At 40.5% G+C, this 20873-nt stretch overlaps 1 protein-coding gene across 1 annotated transcript; it reads right to left on the reverse strand.

The window, feature by feature from the left end:
• Window positions 1-687: 687 nt before the first annotated feature.
• On the reverse strand, window positions 688-20831 carry rdgC (retinal degeneration C). Its single transcript, XM_066396698.1, has 16 exons — window positions 20575-20831; window positions 16744-16980; window positions 13356-13483; window positions 12700-12796; window positions 12499-12650; window positions 12120-12287; window positions 11237-11403; window positions 11043-11079; window positions 10160-10309; window positions 6130-6210; window positions 3602-3787; window positions 3293-3545; window positions 3075-3232; window positions 2924-3017; window positions 2618-2872; window positions 688-2569 (listed from the first exon to the last, which is right to left on the reverse strand). The coding sequence occupies exons 2-16, from the start codon at window positions 16970-16972 to the stop codon at window positions 2292-2294; spliced, it is 2433 nt and encodes an 810-aa protein (XP_066252795.1). The 5' UTR covers window positions 16973-16980; window positions 20575-20831; the 3' UTR covers window positions 688-2291.
• Between the last annotated feature and the right edge of the window lie 42 nt (window positions 20832-20873).

A 20873-nucleotide genomic window follows, 5' to 3' on the forward strand; every position in this document is an offset into this window, starting at 1 on the left:
TTCTTCCTTTAACACCGCTTGTAGCTAAGTTTTGTTTTGGAGTTGATGCGTCTGAATTTGTCTATCGAGATATTCCCACAAGTGTTCGATAGGATTCAGATCCGGAAAGTCTGGAGGTGTTTTTAACTGGTAGGGAATATTGTACAACAACCATTCGCGCATTAGTTTGGAGTAATGTTTGGGGTCATTATCTTGTTGAAAGCAATAATCTTCAGCTAATCCAAGCTTTGTAACACTTTCTTGTAAACTTTGTGTTGATATGTTTCTATACGTGAACTTATCCATGGTTCCTTCGATAAAATGAAAATTACCCATCCCTCCTGTAGTCCCACAACCCCAGACTAAAACGTTTCCATCTCAATGTTTTACTGTTAGTTGCAGATTCCGTTCCCCTGGTTTTCTCGATACAAGATTTACTCCGTTAGAGCGAAAAAGTTTAAATTTACTTTCGCCTGAAAAAAAAAACGTTTTGCCAAAATTCTAAGGGCTTGTCTAAATTGGATCTTGCCAACTCCGTCCTTAGTTTTCGATTTTTCTTTCTAATCCATGGCTTCGTTATAGGTTTTCTACCATGGAAAGTACGTTCTCTTAGATAAACTCTAATAGTTTCTGGATAAACACGTGGTGGAGTTGCAGATTCCAGTTCAGCAGTTAAGGAGGGGGCACTCACATGAGGGTTTTTTTATTTGTTTGACAGTGAAGCTATCATTTCGCTTGGTTATTTTAAAAGGGCTCTCTGAACGTGTTGAATTTTCAATTAAGCCTGTACTTTTAAATTTGTTTAATATGTATGACACAATACTGGTCTTATAGCTACCTTTTTAATGTTTTCGATTTCGCAAAACTATTAAAGATACATAGATAAGAACAGCAAACTAATAAGGGTACGAATACTTTTTTGACCTCTTATAGCTGTATCGTACTGCCAGAACCTGCACGGGTTCAGGAATTTGAGTACCAAGCGGTAAACACCTGCATCTTAAATGTCCATAAAAAATTATATATTTGTGTATTAGTTATTGTTGTGAGAGAGGCAAAAACAAACTTTTTTAATTGCAGACGAGGTTGGTGGTACTGTCCATTAATAAAAAATCAGATAATGAAAGTGCAGACACAAAAATAACATTTTTTTGGTTGACCTGTGCAATATAATCAATGTAGGCAAGGAGTTTTTTTTATATAGCGTTGGACGAACTCCATTTTGTGTCTGCAATTTGGTACTGACATAAAATTGTATTCAATGATCGTATTACATTGCACATTCCAAGGTTGTTGCCAGTTTAAAGGTGAAGATACGCAGCTAAAAAGGTTAAAGTGGATAATATTTTAAGACAAAAAAAAAGACGAGAAACAAATAATAAAATAAAATTCTGAGATATTCGTTGAAGTCAAGAACCACGTGGAATTTTGTTTTTGTCGCGGACAAGCTTTAGGGCTTTCCCGTAAAGCGTCCAGAAATAAGAAAAAAATGGGAGAAAGTAACGAAACTGCTGGTTCATCATGAATTTTGGAAGGGAGAACTAACGCATGTTTAAACTTTTAAATTGTAACATTAAACATCTTGGCTCTTGACAATTTGGTGTCTATCAGAGATCGTTGTTTCGTTTCGCTTCTCCGCCACCATCAAAATCCATTCGAAACATTTGAAAATTTGTAGTTTGCTTATTGTAATGGAAGTTTGTAGAAAATAAACCCGTCTAAATCACCTAAATAACTATTTTGTCCTGAAGAGCAGAAGAATTAGAAGGCATTTGATCGCAGTCTGGAAATGAACTGCTCCAAGCACCATGTTGCCATTTCCCGGTTTAATCATTGAGTACAAGTACTTCAAATAAGAACTTTATTAACTATTGACCCATTTGGTCATCTCCTGCTCACAAATTGTAACGCCGCTGCTTTTATCTTCACAATTTGGTGACCAGGACTGTACTTCTATAACGTTTCGTTTTCCCGTATTAATCCGAATCGCTCTCCCAAACGATATCATTTTATCAATATCGTCTCGATAAATCAGTACGAGGACTGTTGACATCCTTTCAATGCAATGTAATTCCGATAATTCCAATATTAAAGTGTCCAGTTGTTTAAACGTGAACATGCCTTTGCCTTTAGAATACAACAGTAACAGTTAATTTCAAAAGGGAAGAATTTGCAAGCGTACGTTACATTTAGAATTGATATAACTGGTAGATACCTCTTAACAATCTAATATGTTCTGCCCCTCAGAATTCACATCACATTCCGCAAATTGGCTCGCCCTCGTTGCAGACTTAACAAACGACCCTTCGAACTTAAATTTGAGAGCCCCTCCTGCTGCTTAGCACAGGAGATGTTTTAAGGCCATTCCTGTGCACTGGTAAAAGCGTATTTTCGAGCTCGCTCCCTTCAGGATTAGAGTTGCAATTGTGAATTTGCACTTTCAGCGATACCTTTTCCCCCTGATTGAGACCGGGATTATCGGTTTCATTAGTGTTTTCTTGAGGAGCTTCGAGAGCGTTGGCGGCTTCCACGAAAATATTGTTTTCTTGCGATTGAGGCTGCTTCAGAATTTTCGGGGGAGAATTTAGGCCTGAAAATTGATCTGTTGATTGGCAATTGTATTGTATTGTTTACTAACCTTTGGAGCTCGGTTTGGGGCTTCTGGTGTTGCCGGCCAGAATACTATTTTCGGGGCTCATGGGCATGTTTTTCTGCTTGCTCTCTGGATCCACCATCCGGAAAGTTTCCAGGAACTCGTTTAGGTCTACCAGGCCGTCTTTATTAATATCCATCATCCTGCAAATCTCGGACAGCTGTTCTTCGGTCATATTGCACGGCATGTGTTCCTTTATGAGGTTACAAGCGTCCGCTAATTCATCCAAGCTTATGTAGCCTTAAATTATTATTCCGGTAATATAAGTCTTTGTTTGGAGTTTATTTTTACCGGAATTGTCTTTGTCGATTATCCTGAAAATGGCCTCTAAACTGCTTTTGTTCCGGTATAGCGTTTCCACAACGGTGCTGGCACCTTGCACACTCTACAATTCATTACTTTAATTACCATTAACTCTGATAAAGCTGGAATTAAACCGTACATTAAGCCGAGTGCCCTTGATATCGAACGTAGTTTGATATTGTACCATTTTCGATTCCGGGTCTATGGTCACGAGTTTCTCCTTCAAGAGCCTCCAGGGAATTTGCAAGCCCGTGCATTTCTCCAATGTAATGCACCACTGCGTCAGGGAAATAGATCCTGAAAGGAAATTTCCAGTTTCAGCTCACTTTTATTTCGTTCGGTATTACGCGACAGTACCAATATTTTCCGGGTCTGACTTTGCGAATTCTTCTTCAATTATCGCCCGATTGTTCAGAATTTGCGCCTGCAGCTCCTTGGTAGCCCCAGACTCGACAAGCCCCATTCGTTGATAAAAGTTGAGTTTCCTCCTACCTGCATTGGCCATATACTGGACGAAATGGGGCTCGAGATTGGACCCCATGAGCTTCACGTATGCTCCGTTGTTTGAACCGATTTCGTAGTAATTCGAGGCCGAAAAGATCGTAATTATCTGGGAAAATAATTAAAACGCGAGGGTGTATATGACGACCTGGGGTGGTTACTCACCAAGTTGTTGTGGCACATTTCGTAGCCGTCTGGCTTGCACTCGTGCGATCGGACTATGTAGGAAAGTCGGTTGTCTTCCAGGAATTTCTTGGTAACGTCCGGTCCGAAGTAGGTGCCAGCTCCGCGGAGGCTATTGGGGATGCAGCCTTTAGTTTCCTGAGGGTCTGACCATAAAATGTCAAAGACCTGGAAAGCGGAGGGGCTTAGGGAAAAAGCGAGCCAAGTCCACGGATTAAATGCAGTATATATCTGACATTTTTCACTGAAAAAACCATGCAAAAGCTTCTGTAAAGCGAAGCTGTGTACGATACACTAATCAGGGTTTTACCCTTCCTAAAAAGTTATATGAACCAGTAGTGTTTCACGTGAAGGACTTTATATGTTTCTGAGGAGCAGCTGCAGTTTCTGCATATCTAAGGATACAGGGCGTTTCAGAATTGCACGGCACTATTTGAGTATGTATTCTCTAATATGAATTAAAGGAAAAAAATTAATGTAAGCATGTGTCCGATATCGATCAATAGCAGGATTATAGGGTGTTAAAAATTAAGAAAACTTAGATTTTTATTTTATTGTGATCTTCTACAGATAGAGTTTTCAAATTTCATATGCGTATTAGGTGATGGGTGCTGCTTAAAACGAAAGTAGATTGTCTGCAACCATTATACAGGGAAGTGTATTTTCTGAGGTCTTAATCCATAAAATCATTTAGAAAAATTTTGTCGTACTCCATTGGTAGATTTTAATATTTTTCTTAAGCTTTTCAATCTATTACGCGAATTTGATCTCTCTTGATTTTTGGTCGAATTCTGTTCAGTTTCTTCACAAATTAATGCGTTATAAATTCAATCAAATCTATGGACCCTAAGGTTTTCAGATTTTTTTTCGGAATTTCACGTTTTTTTTTATCCTTTTTATACCATTTTGTAAAAACTGAACGGATTTCAGTCAGAATCCGTTCAGTCAAACCCTGGGGTCCGTATATTTGATGGAATTTATAAATTAATTGATTTGTGAGGAAGCTGAATAGAATTCGATCAAAAACTAAGAGAGATAAAATTTACGTAATAAATTGAAAAATTTAAGAAAAATATTAAAATTCGCCAGGGGCGTACGAGCAAATTTTTCTAAATGATTTTATGAACCGAGAGCTCAGAAAATACACTACCATGTATGATGGTTGGAGGCTCATATAAAATTTGAAAGCTCTATCTACAGTAGATCAAGCACGATAAAAGAAAAACCAATTTTTAAAATATTTTTTAACACCCTATAACTCCGCTAACGATCGAGATCGGACACAGGCTTATGCAAACTTTTTCTTTATCTTGTGCTAGAAAACACGTACCTCAAATAGTGCTGTTCAATTTTGAAACACCCTGTATACTACAGCGTTGTGTATAAGTAGAGTGTTACACTTAAGATTAATTAAATTAAGTTTAGTTCTGTCCAGTTAATTTTTTTTAATTAAATTAAGAGTATAACGATGTGAGTCCGGATAGAAAGACCAAAAAAATATTTCAATTTGGAAAAAAATGGCTGCCAAATTAACTATGGACTGGGTATATCTCGAATAATGCCGTGCAATTCTGAAACACCCTGTGTAGCTAATGTGAAAGTTAATTTTTCTATTGAAGGTTGGAGACCATATGGCTCCTAATTGCGTCTGCACAGCTGCATTCACTGCTAGACGTTAACATAACTAGTAACAGTAACAGTTTTTTCTCAAACGGCTCCGCGCATTTCTATTTGTTTAAAAGTAGATGACGTAAACTCTGTTTCAGGAAGACGGAATAAGGCCAGAGATGGAGATGAGGAAGGTTCTCATGCTGATTCATCATAGTTCAGGTAAGAGGATTTTAGTGCTAAGTAAACTTTCACTCCGTCGCAGAAACCGGTCTTAGGGCCAACAGATCAAAGTCCCGGCAACCTTATCCGAAAGATAACTTCTATGTTGTGTCAACCCCCTGGCAAACTTATCAGGGCGTCGATTTTTCCGCGTTAAGAATGGAAAACGATGTTCCTCTAAACTGTTCTGAAACTTGCTAACGCCCGTTCTGTGTCGTCGTAATGCCACGTGTAATCGACCTTCTACATCGTCAGACAGTGTAACATGCATATACATGGGAAACTTTGTTTTCATGTCCACAAAGAGTCATTAAAGACTTTAAGTTTCACAAGACACGGATTCCTTTTCGGAAACTTGCCTGCCTTAAATATGGAAATCTCCTCCAGAACTAAACGTTCAAGTACAGCATAGGCGGTGTGCGATCGGATAAAGAGATTTAGACTAACGATTTGTTTGTTTTCCGTACGTATTTGCTTATTCAAATTCCGTTTATTCCGACGGTTCGATTGCGGGAGCGCGTTTTTGTTCTATTTTTTTCCGACGCGAAAAGAGATTTCCATGAAGCTCGATGTCGAATAATGATTCTATATCCAGATCGCGCCGGCCATCAGGACGTTTAAAATAATTTGATTTATGGGCAAAAGCATGATAATGTCGGATGATAAATAGCAGAACTCACCTGTTTCCATTCAACTTTATTAATGGCGTCCGCTCCTGGTGCTGAACTGTCGCAGAGCGGGGGCCTTAACAGCGAAATGTACTGTGGAAAGATCAAGTTTAATCAGTCGAAGGGGGATTTCCAATCGTCACCGCGCCAGAAAAAAAAAGGGGGGGCAATCGTCGGATTTTTTGAGGGGTTGACGCAGGAGGGGGGAGTCTTAAGGCGCGATTGCGACGCTCGAAGTGGTAAATATATTCTATACGTCTGAGGCGGATTGCTCAATTTTCCTTTTATTCCATTTGGAAATGCACCAGTAGGGGAGGTCGGAGACGTGGAATTGCACTCCTCTCAGGTAAAAATAAACGAAAAAAAACTTCACCCTTCGCCGAGGGCTCGGACGACAAACCTTTGTTCCCGTTTCGGGGGCAAATTTGTCACCTTCTCCAGAAAACATTAATAGTTAACTTAAATGTGTTAAAGGTGAATATGTGAAATGTGCAAAACGCTCTGAAATTCCTCTCCTAAATCGCTGAGGGATGACTCAGCTTCATTCCTCATCCCCCGTCTGACATCAGAGTTATTCCTCAGCGATTGGGAAGAGCAATTTCAGAGTGTCGCACACGTTTTACATATTCACCTTCTACACATTTCAGTTAACTGTAAATTTTCCTCTTTCCATTAATTTTTCATTCCTGTGGATAACTTCTACTTGCGTGTGCGATCTTATTCCCAAACAGAATAAAAGAGAAAACTGCAAATGGGTCAATATTTAAGTACCACACCAGTGGGTTTTAATTTTTTTAATAGACCTCGTGGTGGCGTGGATCATTACGTTGAACACATGTGAATACTCCGACTTAGAGCGTCCGACATAAGAATGAATTTTTACATAGTTTGGCATGATTTACTTCGAATTTTGCCACTAAAACACCGCCCAAACTGCCGAGGTCAATTTTTCTTTAAGATACTCTTTTGATGCTTTATGGACCAGATCGGACCTCATGGACGTGCCCCATTGCGTTGAAGAGATATGAGTTTTCTATCTTACACGGTCCGATATGCACATGAAATTTTACAAATTTTCACACATTTTACTTCGAATTTTCCCACTAAAACGCCATTAAAACTGAAGAATTCAAATTCGTTCTAAAGCTACGAATATTTTTCCTCTGCCACTGTGTATGAATACTTTCTATTCGATCATACAAACGACCGAGTGGCGCTACTCGGCGGCTTGACAAAGTGATCCGTCAGCGGGAGCTCTAAGGGCCGAATTATTAATATCCTGTCAACTTTAACTGCAAGCTAATTTTTACAGGAATGTCGAAACAGAGCCAGAGACTGGGATATTCGGCAGACTCTTGGTTTCTATGGAAACCAGCTTGAAGTTAAAATTGGCAATTTGAGATGTGATCAAGGTAACCTGATAAGGCTGTTATTTCGTGCCGTTGAAATTGACTTTATAACAGAAAATGAGCAGTTTCTAATGCATTAGGGGGTTTTTGAAAGCGAGCGGTTTGGGTGCTTTAAGACAACGGAAAGATGATACCGAAAATGATGTCACCTAAGGAGCTCCTCAGGGGTGAGGTTTGCTAGTACAATTTGTATGCCAACCGAACGCAATGGAGTAACTGGAGTAAAATACCGTTTAAACTCTCAAATATAAAATCGAATGGATGTCCGCTTGTTCTGAGTCATCGAGACACATCTACTGACTGGAAGAACTATGACCCACTTCCGCAATCTTTAGTACATTTGCGTATGTAATAGTGCAATAACTTACTACAATAGGGATCAACTGTGGTGGTCTTCAGTTACATGGACAAATCCCAGTCCATTTTTATCCCATCAGTTTTTTTTTTAGATCGTAAAAGGAAAAAGGTACCCATTTTTTGCCACTTTTCAAGATTCGAACACCGATATCTCGGGAACACGTGGAGCAATTGCCTTAAAAAAACCCTCAAATGAATCACCTTGATGCGCTTTCCAACCCTACACAAATCGCTTTGGAAAATCTTTTATAGTTTCTGAGACACCGAGGTCACTTGCTACCCATTTTTTGCGATTTTATAGGTGCAGAAAATGTAGGTTGCCAAAAATGCTTTTCCGAGGCTGCGGGACCTCACAGCACCCGGCCATCCGGCCAAAATGGGATATAATGAATGGCATTATTCGCAGTAGTTACAATTTACAATTTACACTGATTGCGAAGACATTCCCTTTTCAATCCACTGTGGTAAACGATAACGCCATTCAGCACAATGCAGACCGTAAATTTTGGATGCTCTTGTCGGAAGGGATTTTATATGGATCGTGTCCGGAATGTCCGGATATAAAGCTGACTTATTCGATGATTTGCCACGAGAAACTGGTAAAACAGTCCGGCATCGGACCATTAAAGTTTTTAATTCGCAGGAACAGGCTCGGCTCTCAGTAGTTTTCTTCGTTAATTAGTTTTCAGAGCAGAGTTTATTGTTTCAAAACCAATCCATTTGTTGGCTTTACTCGAACTTCCCGGTGGATTGTCAATTTTGTAGAGTAAATAGATTTGCTCTAGGTGCGGATCCTTTGCTTTTTGCCACCGAGGGAAATTCCTCCTCTACAGAGAAATCACTTTAGTAGTTGAAGTTGGACTGAGTTTTATTAAGCAGTATCGAGAAATCAGACCCGTTTGAGACGTAGGAGTATCGATTATGTTAAACCTTCTTGAGCTTTAATCCACGAACATCTGGCTGAGATGAAAGCCTTCCAAGGGAGAGGGGACAATGACTAACTTAATCTCATAGATAACCGAGTTATCTGAACGCTCCAACGTGTAATGAGAGAAACTAATACAGGGTGTTCGTTTCTGCAGTTTAGTCATGCGGATCTCCGTTACCATAAAAGATACGGGGTAGGGTAAATTGGGGCAGAATTGCAGGATTTGTAGTTTAAGAAATGCCTGTTTAAAAGTCAAAAGGCTCGCGCGAAAAACGTTTTTTATTTTTTCCTCAGCTTAATTGGCGAGACCGTTTAAAACCGTCGCTACTTCATCATTGCAACTTTTTCCCTTCTGCAACGTCCCAATAATCCCATGAGGACAGATCTGGTGAACGTGCCGGCTAATGTATGTGTCAATTATTTGAATTACTCAATTGGGAAATATTTCACGCAAATAATCAGCTACTCTCCTGGCGTTATGTGGCGAAGTACCATCTTGTCAGAACCAAAGGTTATTCCAACGATCAAGGTAAATATTGCCGTCCATAAGGTAGGTGCTCAAAAGTGCAAATACCCGTTTGCGGCCAAATTGGTTCGCAAATGTATGGTGATAACAATAAACTAAATCAACTAGCTAATACTTTTAACCCGAAATGTGCTGGTGATAGACGTGTTTATGTTCGTGAGGATTTTCAGTGGCCCAGACATGTTCATTTTGACGACTGCACATGTCTGAATTGGTAAACTCGCGCTCATCCAGGAATATCACGTTGAAAAGAAAATGGCAATTTTGCTTCAATAGTGCCGTGATATTACTGCAAAACGCCATGCTCCGTTTAACATCACCTAAATACAAGACTTGGGTGCTATAAATTTTAAACAGGCGGTATTTACATTTTCCAACACTCCTCATACTGCCTGATGAGATACCTGCCTGATAAACTCGGCTAAATTGCTGTGAATGAATAGAAAATGATTTGGAGTTGGTTGAAAAAAGTATTTTGTTGCCTTTCTCGAGTAAAGAGAGCGGTCAAATTGAATTTTAACCTGTGGCAGAGAAAAAGGCTGAATTCAAAAATGTGAAAATTCAAAAAGGCCCGTACAAGAAAAGACAAAATTGACTATGGTTGTCGAGAGTCGAAGCGCCAGATTTCAAATATAACATCGTAACGCTGAAGAAGAGGGAGAGTTGCAATGACGAAGCGTGAGTTATTATGAATCACCTTATCTTTTATGGTTACCCTGATCCCCGTGGTTGAGCTCCAGAACCGGACATCCTGTACATGCGGCTGGTATGCACAATAAGGCTGGCGCCATTATCAAGTAAATTTATTGCCTATATACCAACCTTTTCCCTTTCCAGACTGCGAATCATTTCTAAATCGGTGGTGTCCGAAATCCCTCCATGGACGATTAAGACTCGATTGTTGACGATAGTCCCAAGTGGCAGCCATCGATATACGCTCTCGAACAATTTGAGGATTCGCTCGTGGTTTTTCTGCAACAAAACATCACTCACTGCCCGTCATCACATCACGTAATCAGACCTAATCAGCTTAACAAGGTTCGCGGGTGACGGAGCGAAAGTAAAAATTCCATCCCCACAGGAGATTAATTCCGCCCTAATGGGATCAAGTTTCCATTTTCCGGACCTGGTAGTGTTGCAAGCGATTAAGCCCGTTGTGTACTAATAGGACCTAACTTTTGACGAGTTAGGTAATACTGTTTTAACGCCCCCGTGCTTGATGCAATTTCAAAGTTTTTTTCCGTTTTTCTTTGATTGATGTGTGTGCGTGCATAAAAGAATATTTTAAAGTTAACTACGATCCGAGACGTGTTTTACGTAATCTCGAAATAGAGCTTTTTTTAATTGCGCAAAGCGCATTTCGAGATCGGCGCTTGACCTGAAAAGCGCACATTCTTGACATCTTGGCGGATGCAAAATGAAATAGCATCTGTTTTGCCGAAGTTAACACTCTATTGAAAGGGCTTTCACGCTTTTAAATCAATACGCAGTTGCTCTCTCCGCACAGTTCACCGATCGCATTTAAACGGGGGGTTGGGAGGTGTTCCGAAGCGAAAAGCCCCAACGTCACAAATTACGCTAATTGGCTTAAATGGAGACACTTAATCGCGTTCGAATGAAATCCTTAAGTCAAATTCTCCCCTAAAGGTCCGTTACTCTGACAACAAACCTATAATAATTGTATTGAAATGCGAACTTTGCTTACCCGATATTTGAGCTGGATCTCCCTTATAAAGCCGTATCTAAATAAAAGAAATTTTAAGGGCGTACATGTATGCCAGTCGTTAAGGGTGCGCCAATAAAGTAGTCAACGTTGCTGACGAAACGCTGCTTGAGTTTTTCATCAGCGCACCCTCCCAGGACGTGTCTAACGAAAATTAATTGAAATCCATTTTTTACCTTTGATTCATGATGTGGTCCTCGTGGTTGCCCCGGTTCAAGTAAACTCCCCCGGGGAAAGCTATGAGACAGAGCAATAGCACTAAGATCACCTCCAGTCCTCTCTTGCCGCGATCGACGAAGTCGCCGTTGAAGATATAGGGATTCTCAGCTGATGGAAGCCCATTCTAGGGAAAGTGGAGGAAAACTCTTCTGGGTCAAAAATTGCCGAATAAGGGGCAATCCAAGTTAATGCGCTACGCTTTTTCGACGCCGCTTTCGCATGGCAGAAGTAATATCCTCGTTTTATTTACAATATGGAGGCTTTTAGTTTTGAGTGTCGGCATGAAAAGTACATGCAAAGAATACGTTTAGCTTGTGAACGTGAGGCATGCACGGCCATTGCTGCAGAACTGCGAGCTTGAATTTTACTACATAAATACGTAAGAACTTCGCATTTACCGCCACGAAACAATGCAAAAAAGGAGGACGTTCCATAAATCTTTTGAACAAAAAAGCTCTCAACTAAACTGAGTTTCCTAATGTTTTCTTTTGGTTCTGAGGCCGGGATCAAAAAGTAATTTTTAAAAGAGCGGAAGTGCGACAAGGAATCGTGGGTAGAGCCGTTTTTGTTGACTTTATGACTGAAGCGACGAAGCGGATATTCCCCTCGTCAAAATTCATCAGCTTTAAGTGAAGTATTTCCTGCTCTTCCTGGATATAACAATAAAAAATCGTGTCTCGCAGGAAATATCCTCGCCTCGAATAGGCCTACACAAAGGCGGCGTCCATCTAAAGAGATGACACTTGTGGCATGGTCACTACGTAATGACACCTATCGTTAGGCCCGAAAGCATTGACCGGCGTTTCACTGCCCTCCAAAACTAATCGGAAAAAACTCTACCTTGTGAAGGATAACAAGCAAATCGTCGAACTTTCCATGTAAGTCCCCACATACTGTAATTTGTTTGGAAAGGGCGGTTGAGACCACGTTGATATTGGGCAGCTTCCGAAGGGTCGTTATGGCCCTTCGCAGGACGTCGGCCAGCACTTTCGGGGGCAATCTGTAATGCTGAAACGAAATTAATTATTAAACCTAGAGTTCAGCCCCGGTGACTGCAAAAATATCCTGAAAACTTGCGCAGTTAAGTTTTAATATCAGTAAAACCTTTTATCATAAAGCAACGCACCACTCTGCTATTATAGGTAGTTATATTTTACTTCTCATTAATATTAATTAGTTTTGTGCCTATATCCCATTCCTGCATGCGGTAACTACTCACTCGGTGCTTCCTGAATATTTCAATCAGCTGCGTGATTTTCTCCTCCGTATACGGAAACTCCAGTCCGAAGTGCCTTAAGGCCTTTTTGTCCTCTTGGTCGTATGTGAAATCCTCCTCGGGGGACTCGTCTTCAAACTCCAAATCCAGGTTATCTAATTGAACGAAAATTACTCCAAACTCGTTAATGAGCAAAAATACTACCGAAGGAAGAACATCTGCTAGGCCCTTTGGAGTTGTATCCGTCCCTGTTCACGGTTTGCGGTATGTGCGTCAGGAGGGCGTTGAAAAAATTGTACAGCTGCAAATTGAACATCTTTAAGGCTCGTTTGCACTATGATAGCTTTCGTGATAGTTCCTGCCGCAATGGCAATTATCGCAATAAATTTGCATCCTACAGACTGTGATAGTTGCTGCCACGATGGTGGCTATCACGACAAAATTGTACCCTACAGATAATGATAGTTGCTGCCGCGATGGCAACTATCTCAAAAATTTCATGCTACAGACAACACGATAGCCGCCGTTGCACTGTCGTGACGGCGCTATCACACCATCTCGTTTGACTACATAGTTGAGAGTTGTCTCGCGATGGCTATCGAACCATCGCGACTACTGTCACCGGCAGATAAGTGCGTGATAGTTCTCTATCAGATATGCAGTTAGCTCAGTGTTCCTCCGCATTACTAGTTATCACAACAATGTTGGACGTGTGGACCTCAGATTCTCATAATACGTCTACCGTAGCGACTCTCATAAGAGGACATTCGAGAAAGTCCTCAACTAGCGCAAGTTTCATGAAAAAACTATCGTCACGAAAATGATCCCAAGTGCTTAATTATCCAGGATTCTAGACTGACCTTAACCTGATCCTGTTCGCCTGCGTATTCCAACGTTTGGAATATCGTCCATGTGTAGCGCCTCCGGACTTCCAGCCGCGCCATGTAACTCCGATACCATTTCTGGATGAGCAGAGATGCCTTGATGGCTGGAACAAAGCTTAGTTTGAAGTTGGAAATGGTGGAAGTTTCCCTAAAAACGCTGATTTTCCCCGATATAAATAGGCCCTGATAAGTCAATTTCGACTCTCTCAAGGATGGCGCTTCTCCCGCCTTCGAACTCGTGAATTTGATATTATCCCTGTCATTTCATTTTGCCGAATATATTGCAGCGTATCCCGCGTTGTTAAATTTATAGGTTCCCATTACTCGTAACATTATAATGAGTAATGAAAAATTTATGAGCTTAACTTTGCATTAATCTTAAAACGTGGAGCCTGGGTAAATATCTACACAAATCGATTTAAAGCCATTTTTATCATCGACGAAATCCATTTTGAGTCTAAGCTAATGGCATCGCCACTGAGAGCACGACCTTTATTTATCCTTTATTTCATTGGGTAGGGCGCAGGTTATCTTCGCAGGAACCCTGAATCCCTTTTTTATTATTTTTATGGCCAATATTTAAAGAGGAAGAGGGAGAATTTGCGACCTTTCCTCTATACGCAATTCTTGCCTCGCCAGGGTAAACACTTTTATTGCCTTTATTAAATCTCCCCCGTTATTAATTTTTAGCCCCCAACTTATTAAGCTCAAGTCAGTACTTTTATATCTCTAGCGGTTTTATTCGGAAATTAAATTCATTGTTTGCAGACTGAGGCCAGTTTAGAGGAATTTCCACTGGGGCGTATAAAAAAAATTTGGCAACATCTGACAACTCGAGAAAATATTGTTGCAGTAACGTAGCAATATTGCGAAATGTTGCCGCGTTACCGTTGCTACATGTTTTCTAGCGCCATCGTCCGCCGGCGGCAGATGGCGCTGGGAGGATATTTTGCTGCAGGCCCAACATTCTTGACATGGACATTTCCCGATTTCTGCCTGTGTTGAGATGAATCGATCTGAAGTGGTCTAATAGCACCCGCTCTTCGGGGTGCTTGAGCTAATTAAACTCAGAGCTGGGTTGAGGTCTTAATCTTCTCAGATTTGTCCCACGACTATAAAGCTTTATTTCAGTTTTGTGGACAATTCTTTGAGCTTTCAGAGCCAGCGAAGCTTTGCAGATATATTTCGATTCTCCAAGCTGTCAGGAATTTTTAATATACCAATTCCACGGAAGGATTACAAGAGAGGGGGATTGTTAGGAGACGCAATTTGAAGCCAAATATCAGCCGAATAGAGAATTCTTGATACATGTCAGATTAGACGTTCCTCCGTGGAAATCAAGTCAATCGATTTTTTAATCACTTAATTCCCATTTTTAGTCAATTGGAGTAGCCGGTAAAAGTATAAAAACACTTTAAGTTGATGAATATTTATGTTGTTTTAGAGTTCCCACCATTAGGATTCAAAGCTGTTTGCATTATTCCACACAAAACTAACAGGAACTGAAACTTTTCCGTAAATTTCCCGGAAATCTAGCAATAATAATAGAGAGCTGTATTAGCTTCTGCGGGTCGGGTAAATGTTTGACGTTCGGCTCGGGAACACCACTCGAACTTTATCTATCCGATAAAGTACTGTTTAACATCTGTATCACTTGGTTCGTTTCCTGGGTTAATTGGGTCACTCGCGAGTCCTGTTCCCTTAAAATCTTTGGTTAAAACCTTGAAAACTCATTATCGCGAAAGCATATTTTCTGCGGCGGAAAATTTGCAAATCCCTTGAAGACAGTGTTTCCTCCGCGTTCGCATCCCTGAAAAATCATCAGGATTAGAGATAAACCAAACCGAAAAAATAACGCTGAGAGGTACACAAAGGCCCGGAAAGATAATATTAATGATTCAGGCCTATCACAGCAGTGTATCTCGTGTTGGCCACAAATGGCGAAGCCGGGGCTATATTTATTTCTAACCCTTTATGTTTGTGTGTAGTCCCCCTTATCGGGGATCATCATGCAATAGGTAATGCGACAACGCCTATATATAACTTCGCAAGAATTTGTGTGTCGTATCCTTGCAAATTACGTACCAACATTTTTAAAATCGATGCAACAGCACGGATATGTAATTTTACAGGAACTTGTGTATCGTGTCCTTGCAGATTATGTGGCAAAAAAATTAATATACAATGCGACAATTCCTAAATAGAATTTTTTAAGAACTTGTGTATCGTAGCCTTCCAGATTATGCACAAAAATTTTAAAGAAACCACGCGATATCGCCTAAACGTAGTTTTACAAGAAGCTGTGTATCGTATCCGTACAGATTATGTAAGAAAATTCTCAAAGTTCTCATAGTTTTTTTGCAAGCTGCGCGTTCCCCTGCGACGGGGCCTTCCATTATTTCAACAATCTGGTTATTATTGATTTGTCCATGTTAATGCGAAGTTCGAAGCCTCATTTCCTATCCAACCGTTGTCACAAAACTTCTACTAATTGAAACGTGACCCGACACGAACCCTGATTAAAATTCCGCCCCTACGTCGCCGAAACTGGAAAATTACAAATTCGAAACCGCAGTATTTTTCTCATTTGGCACGAATTTTTCTTTTCGATTTCCCGAATAAACAGCTCAATCTCTCCCCTCGTGTAGAGACCACATCAAAATGCGCCAAAGTTCGATGCAGATTCAATCGGAACATGGGCAGCATTTTAACGAGCGCGAGGGGTTAAGTCTGGCCAAAGGAAAATTGAATTTTAGAAACGCTTTCGCAGCGCTTTTGAGTTGTAAAGTCCGGATACGAGATATAAAAATTGAATTTTACATGTCGATTTATTTGGTAGTAAAGTTTAAATTTAGCCACCACGGTAGAGTTGAGGGAATTTCTGACAGGCAGCTAAGATATGTCTGTTGGAATTAAGGTATTTCGGAGTATTCGCTACTTTAGGACCCAAAACTTCTTAGATCCCTCGCACAAAAGACGCTGCCTTGTGGCACTGTTTGCCAAATTTCAAACTACTACCTCAACAGCAGCAAATTCAGGCTCTATATTTACCCTTTTCGCTCTCGCCCTGCATTTTCCGTTCTTCAGCGAAATTATTCCCGCATTGCCAGACTTTATTCTTCAGCATTAACGCAGACTTGAGTGATTTCATGCAATACGTAATACGATAACCGTTGACATTTAGAGAATAACAGTTAAGCCGTTAAATACTGGACTAATCCGGCTGAATTCCTGCTCATTGTTCGCAAAGCAAATCAATACACCTGAACTTTTTTAGTAGTTTACTTGAACTGGCCCTACGAATCGATTAAGCTTTCACACGATATCTCCAAGCGAGCTGTTTCGCTAAGTAATTAGAACTTACTTTTCTCGAGTTTGGTCATTTCGATCTCGTCCTGGCCGAAACACTGCAAAATCCTGTCTGGGATGATCCTCCTGAAATCCCCCATTTTAAACCCCAGTCGTCTCTTGGGCTTGGGTTTCAGACAGGGCGTTGACGCGATGGCAATGTCCGATTTGGAGCTGTCTGACAATTCTTCATCTTCGTTGATCACCGGCTTCTTCCTCAACTTCATGCAGGCACACTGAGACATTGTTGGTTCTAGAACCAAATCGTTGGTCATTATGAGATGCTAATTTTAACGCAAGCGGGAAGTATCTTAGTAAATATTCATGAAATTCTAGGGGTGGTCCAATTTAATCTGGTCCTAGTAATTGAAAGTTGAAGGGCTAAAGTTAGGTCGTTTTGTTCCCAAGTTTTTAATTGTGTTACGAGGGGATAAAAGGGAAGTTAAGATTTGATGAATTATGTAGGTTTTGATTAAACTTTGGCAGTTCCCGAAAAATGGGTTTAATGGGGGTTTGTTTTCGTCGTGCCATCAGAGATACAGTGTGGTTCAAATAATAGAGAAATCGCTGGGGCGAAATATCTAGAACAACAGCATATGAGTCTTTATCACCAAACATACAGATAACTTATCATTACTCTCCCTTGGGGATAATTATAAAATTGCGTTAGACTCAATGAAGCCTCAAACTAAATTTGACCATTGGCAACGCTTCACCTTTAGCTCACGGGAGGTCAAGAGGGATAAATGGGCATCCCACCATAGATTACCATATGTTTATTTAACACATAGGTGCCTGGACGCCAAATTGTCAAGAAATCGAATTTTTAACTAACATTAATATATATGCCATAAACCCAAAACAATTGGTTCTGTGCAGGCTTTCAGCACCATAATGTCTTATTATACACAACGTGTTAAAAAAAATGGAACATTTGTGTTAAAAAGTAAAAAACTCAATTTCTTGACAATTTGGCAACCCGACATTATCGTGTTGGTGAACATATGGTGGTGTATGATGGGTTTTATCTCATAACCGCCCGTGAGATTAGTTTTCGTTCCATTATTTCAAGGACACCCTGTATATCTTTGTCTTGTACTCATGTCTGACCTAAAACCCTCCAGAACGGGCGCAAAAATGCCGGAAATTTCAATCTTTAACCCTCGAGACCTCAGAAATTAAACATATTTACATTGAAATTCGGTCTTATTTTAACGGAACGAATTATATTTAAAAATCGCCCTATATCTAATGCCAAGCACTGATTATTTCCATCATCGCAGTTCTTTAACAGAATGATATCTGAAGTATCTCTACGGCCATCTACATCTTTAGAAACGCGAATAACTGAGAGGCTGTAGCAGGATAATGTTAGACATAGAGCCGTCCTGAAAGTATACTTAATAAAACGCCCGAAAAAGTGGACCCATTTCGACTAAATAAATTTAGCGAGTGCGAATACTCCCGACGATCCCTGCTTACAATAACAAGTTAATCAACCCTATTTTGCAGGCAAAAAATGCTGAATGTGCAATTTCCTTATCACCACATGGGCAGATAACAGTCCTAATGCCTGCACGTTTCGGGCTACAATAGTCCATGAATATTTCATAGGGGTGTATTCGTGGAAAAATTCGAATTCTGGGCGAGCATTCACGTTATTTGCCGGTGTTCCCTTTGGGGCTGCAAAAGGGTTTCTAGGTTTCGGATTTAAATATGGAAATATGGGTCCTGATTACTTCTGGACTGGCACACAGCTTTTTCAGTTTTGGAACTTTGATGATACGAGGCCTTTAATCTGCCGGCTATTAAAGCAATTCCAGTCGATGGAGCTTTGGAAATTGAGTTATGATTTTCAGCCAGGTTTAAAACGTAATTCGGGGGGGAGCGTAAGAACGGGGCAAAGAACTAAGGTAAGAAGGAAAAAGTGTTGCTGTTTGGCAAATGAGTGACATCTCATTAATTCCGAAGACCCAGACGGCGTCAGCCGGGATAGAACTTCCCACATCGATTTTCCGAGCCATTGCCTTAATTTTTCTTTGTTTTTCTTCCGAGACTGTCCTGAATGGGGGACCGGTAACACCGAACTCAACGTCTTAATGAAGAGTGAGAACTCCCATTTACTTTCACGGGTAAATCTTTCTTTAGCGCTTTTTATAAATAACTTTCCTTGCGGAGGAATTGCGCACCATTCTCGGGTCATGCGCTGGAGTTGCACCCTATTCTCAGTTAAAATTTTAACTGAGAATGGTGTTACTCCATGGTGCCACTTAATCGCCTGTATCGGCGATTTGGTCGCGCCACAGAGCAATTGGCGTAAAAGAGCATCAAGGGATTAAAAGGTAATTCATCCGCAAGTTTAGCTTAGCGGAGTAGAAATTGGGTTCCGACGAGGAAAACCTTTTGCTACTGAGACGTAAAAGGGCACCAATAAGTAACATTTTTTTAACGATTTATGATGGAACAAGAAAGTTATTAAGTTCGTTGTTATCTTTCTACGCCTTCGTGGCAAAGGGATTTCCCCATCGGAATCCAATTTCCACTCGGCTAAGCTGGGTTTGCGGATGAATTACCTTGTATTCCCTCGATGCTTTTTCGCACCACCTATGTGGTGCCACTGAGTGTTTCGGCGGCATGATACACACTATTCTCTGTTAAAATTTGAAATAAGAATAGCGTGCAAATCCAGCACATGAGCTGAGAATGGTGTGCAATTTCACCCCTGCTGGTGCATGAAGACGTTAGTGCCAAAAAGTAAAAAAAAATAAATTTTAGATTGTTTAGGTTTCTTGTGGAATTTTGGCAAAGCCCGCTTTTATTTAACTTACGCTAATTTTTCCTTATAGCCACTAGTAGGTATATAATATAATAATTCACCATGCGCGTGAGTAATGAAATCATCTTCCACGCTATAAATGGATTAATGTGATTTGGGTGTCAGGCGAAAACACACGAATCTTGGACCATAAAAATGATTGAATCTCCTGCTGCTCCAAAGCTCCTTTGTCCCCTCTTTCCCTGCATTCCTCTAGCATTGCTTAGAGGGATATCCCAAGTAAAATATACATTTTCGCTTTATTAAAATAAACAGCCCTGCTTCTCCGTTCCGTTAGATAAAGTCGTAAAGATAAATTTTATTTCTTTTTAAACGTATTGTTATCTATAGATCGATTGACACAGACAAATGATGAAATGTGCGGCATTTTTAATGGATCCCTTACGGCTCGAACGGAGAATGGATTGTCCCCAGGAATAATCGTATTACCGTAAAAAGTTTAATCGCAGTAATAGCTATAAAAACAGTAATTTAAAAGATTAATTTTCGAGGAATCTGAGGCGACCGAGTGTCCGACTTATAATCAAAAAATAAATACTGAATTCGAAAATATATCACGAAAACGGAAACTCTAAATATAAAACCGTTGATCAGCTGATTATGCCGGAGAATTTTATTTTTAACGGGACTTGTTTCGCCTTCTAGACCCCATTTGTGCTAAGACGCTCAGTTATGTAGAACATTGTCACTTTAGCGTCTAAATTGGAGATGCTCCAGGCAGGGCCCGTGACGCTCCCGGAGCACGCATTATCGAAAAAATGATACTGGGTCCCTTTGACCTTTGGTGCTGCCGCAATAAGTAAAACGCTTCAAATTTCCCTACGTGGAAGCCAGTTCTTTTCCTCGGAGCCTGTTTTGGACATTTCATCGTTCCCAAACAGGCTCGAGGGGTCGCCCACTCAAATTTTAGGGATAGTTCACCGCATCTTCCCATCGAGACCTCGTGCGATTGTGTTGGAAAATTGCTAAAACCACTAAGTGCTGCTAAAAATAATCGTTTATTATCCATACCTATGTTTACAACAGCAGAGGCGTAAAACTCATTATTTGTTTAGCCGTTTCGACAGACACTCACTAAGCACATTTAACACAACAAATTTGATATCCGAACGCCAATTAATGCTTTCGGGCAACCCGGCTTAACGCGAATTCAAGCCGTTTACGTGCCGCTATCAGAGGACGGGACTCAAATGGCACCGACATAAGAGGAGCGTCGCGTTTACACTGAGAGGCGTCGCGACGCCCGAATTCGATGTGGAAGTTTGAAAGTTATGGTGCGCCAAACGTTGGACGCAGCATCGGGAAAGTTG

This window comes from Euwallacea similis, chromosome 13, assembly GCF_039881205.1.
Source record: "Euwallacea similis isolate ESF13 chromosome 13, ESF131.1, whole genome shotgun sequence".
Taxonomy (NCBI): Eukaryota; Metazoa; Arthropoda; class Insecta; order Coleoptera; family Curculionidae; genus Euwallacea; species Euwallacea similis.

Bases quoted from the DNA above. Each gene is read 5' to 3' on its own strand.
- rdgC (XM_066396698.1), bottom strand. From the start codon at position 16,972: ATGTCTCAGTGTGCCTGCATGAAGTTGAGGAAGAAGCCGGTGATCAAC. The intron at 13,484-16,743 runs GTAAGTTCTAAT...GCTTTGTTCCAG, and splicing joins AATGACCAAACTCGAGAAAA to CCATCAAGGCATCTCTGCTC. The intron at 3,546-3,601 runs GTGAGTAACCAC...TTATTTTCCCAG, and splicing joins AAATGTGCCACAACAACTTG to ATAATTACGATCTTTTCGGC.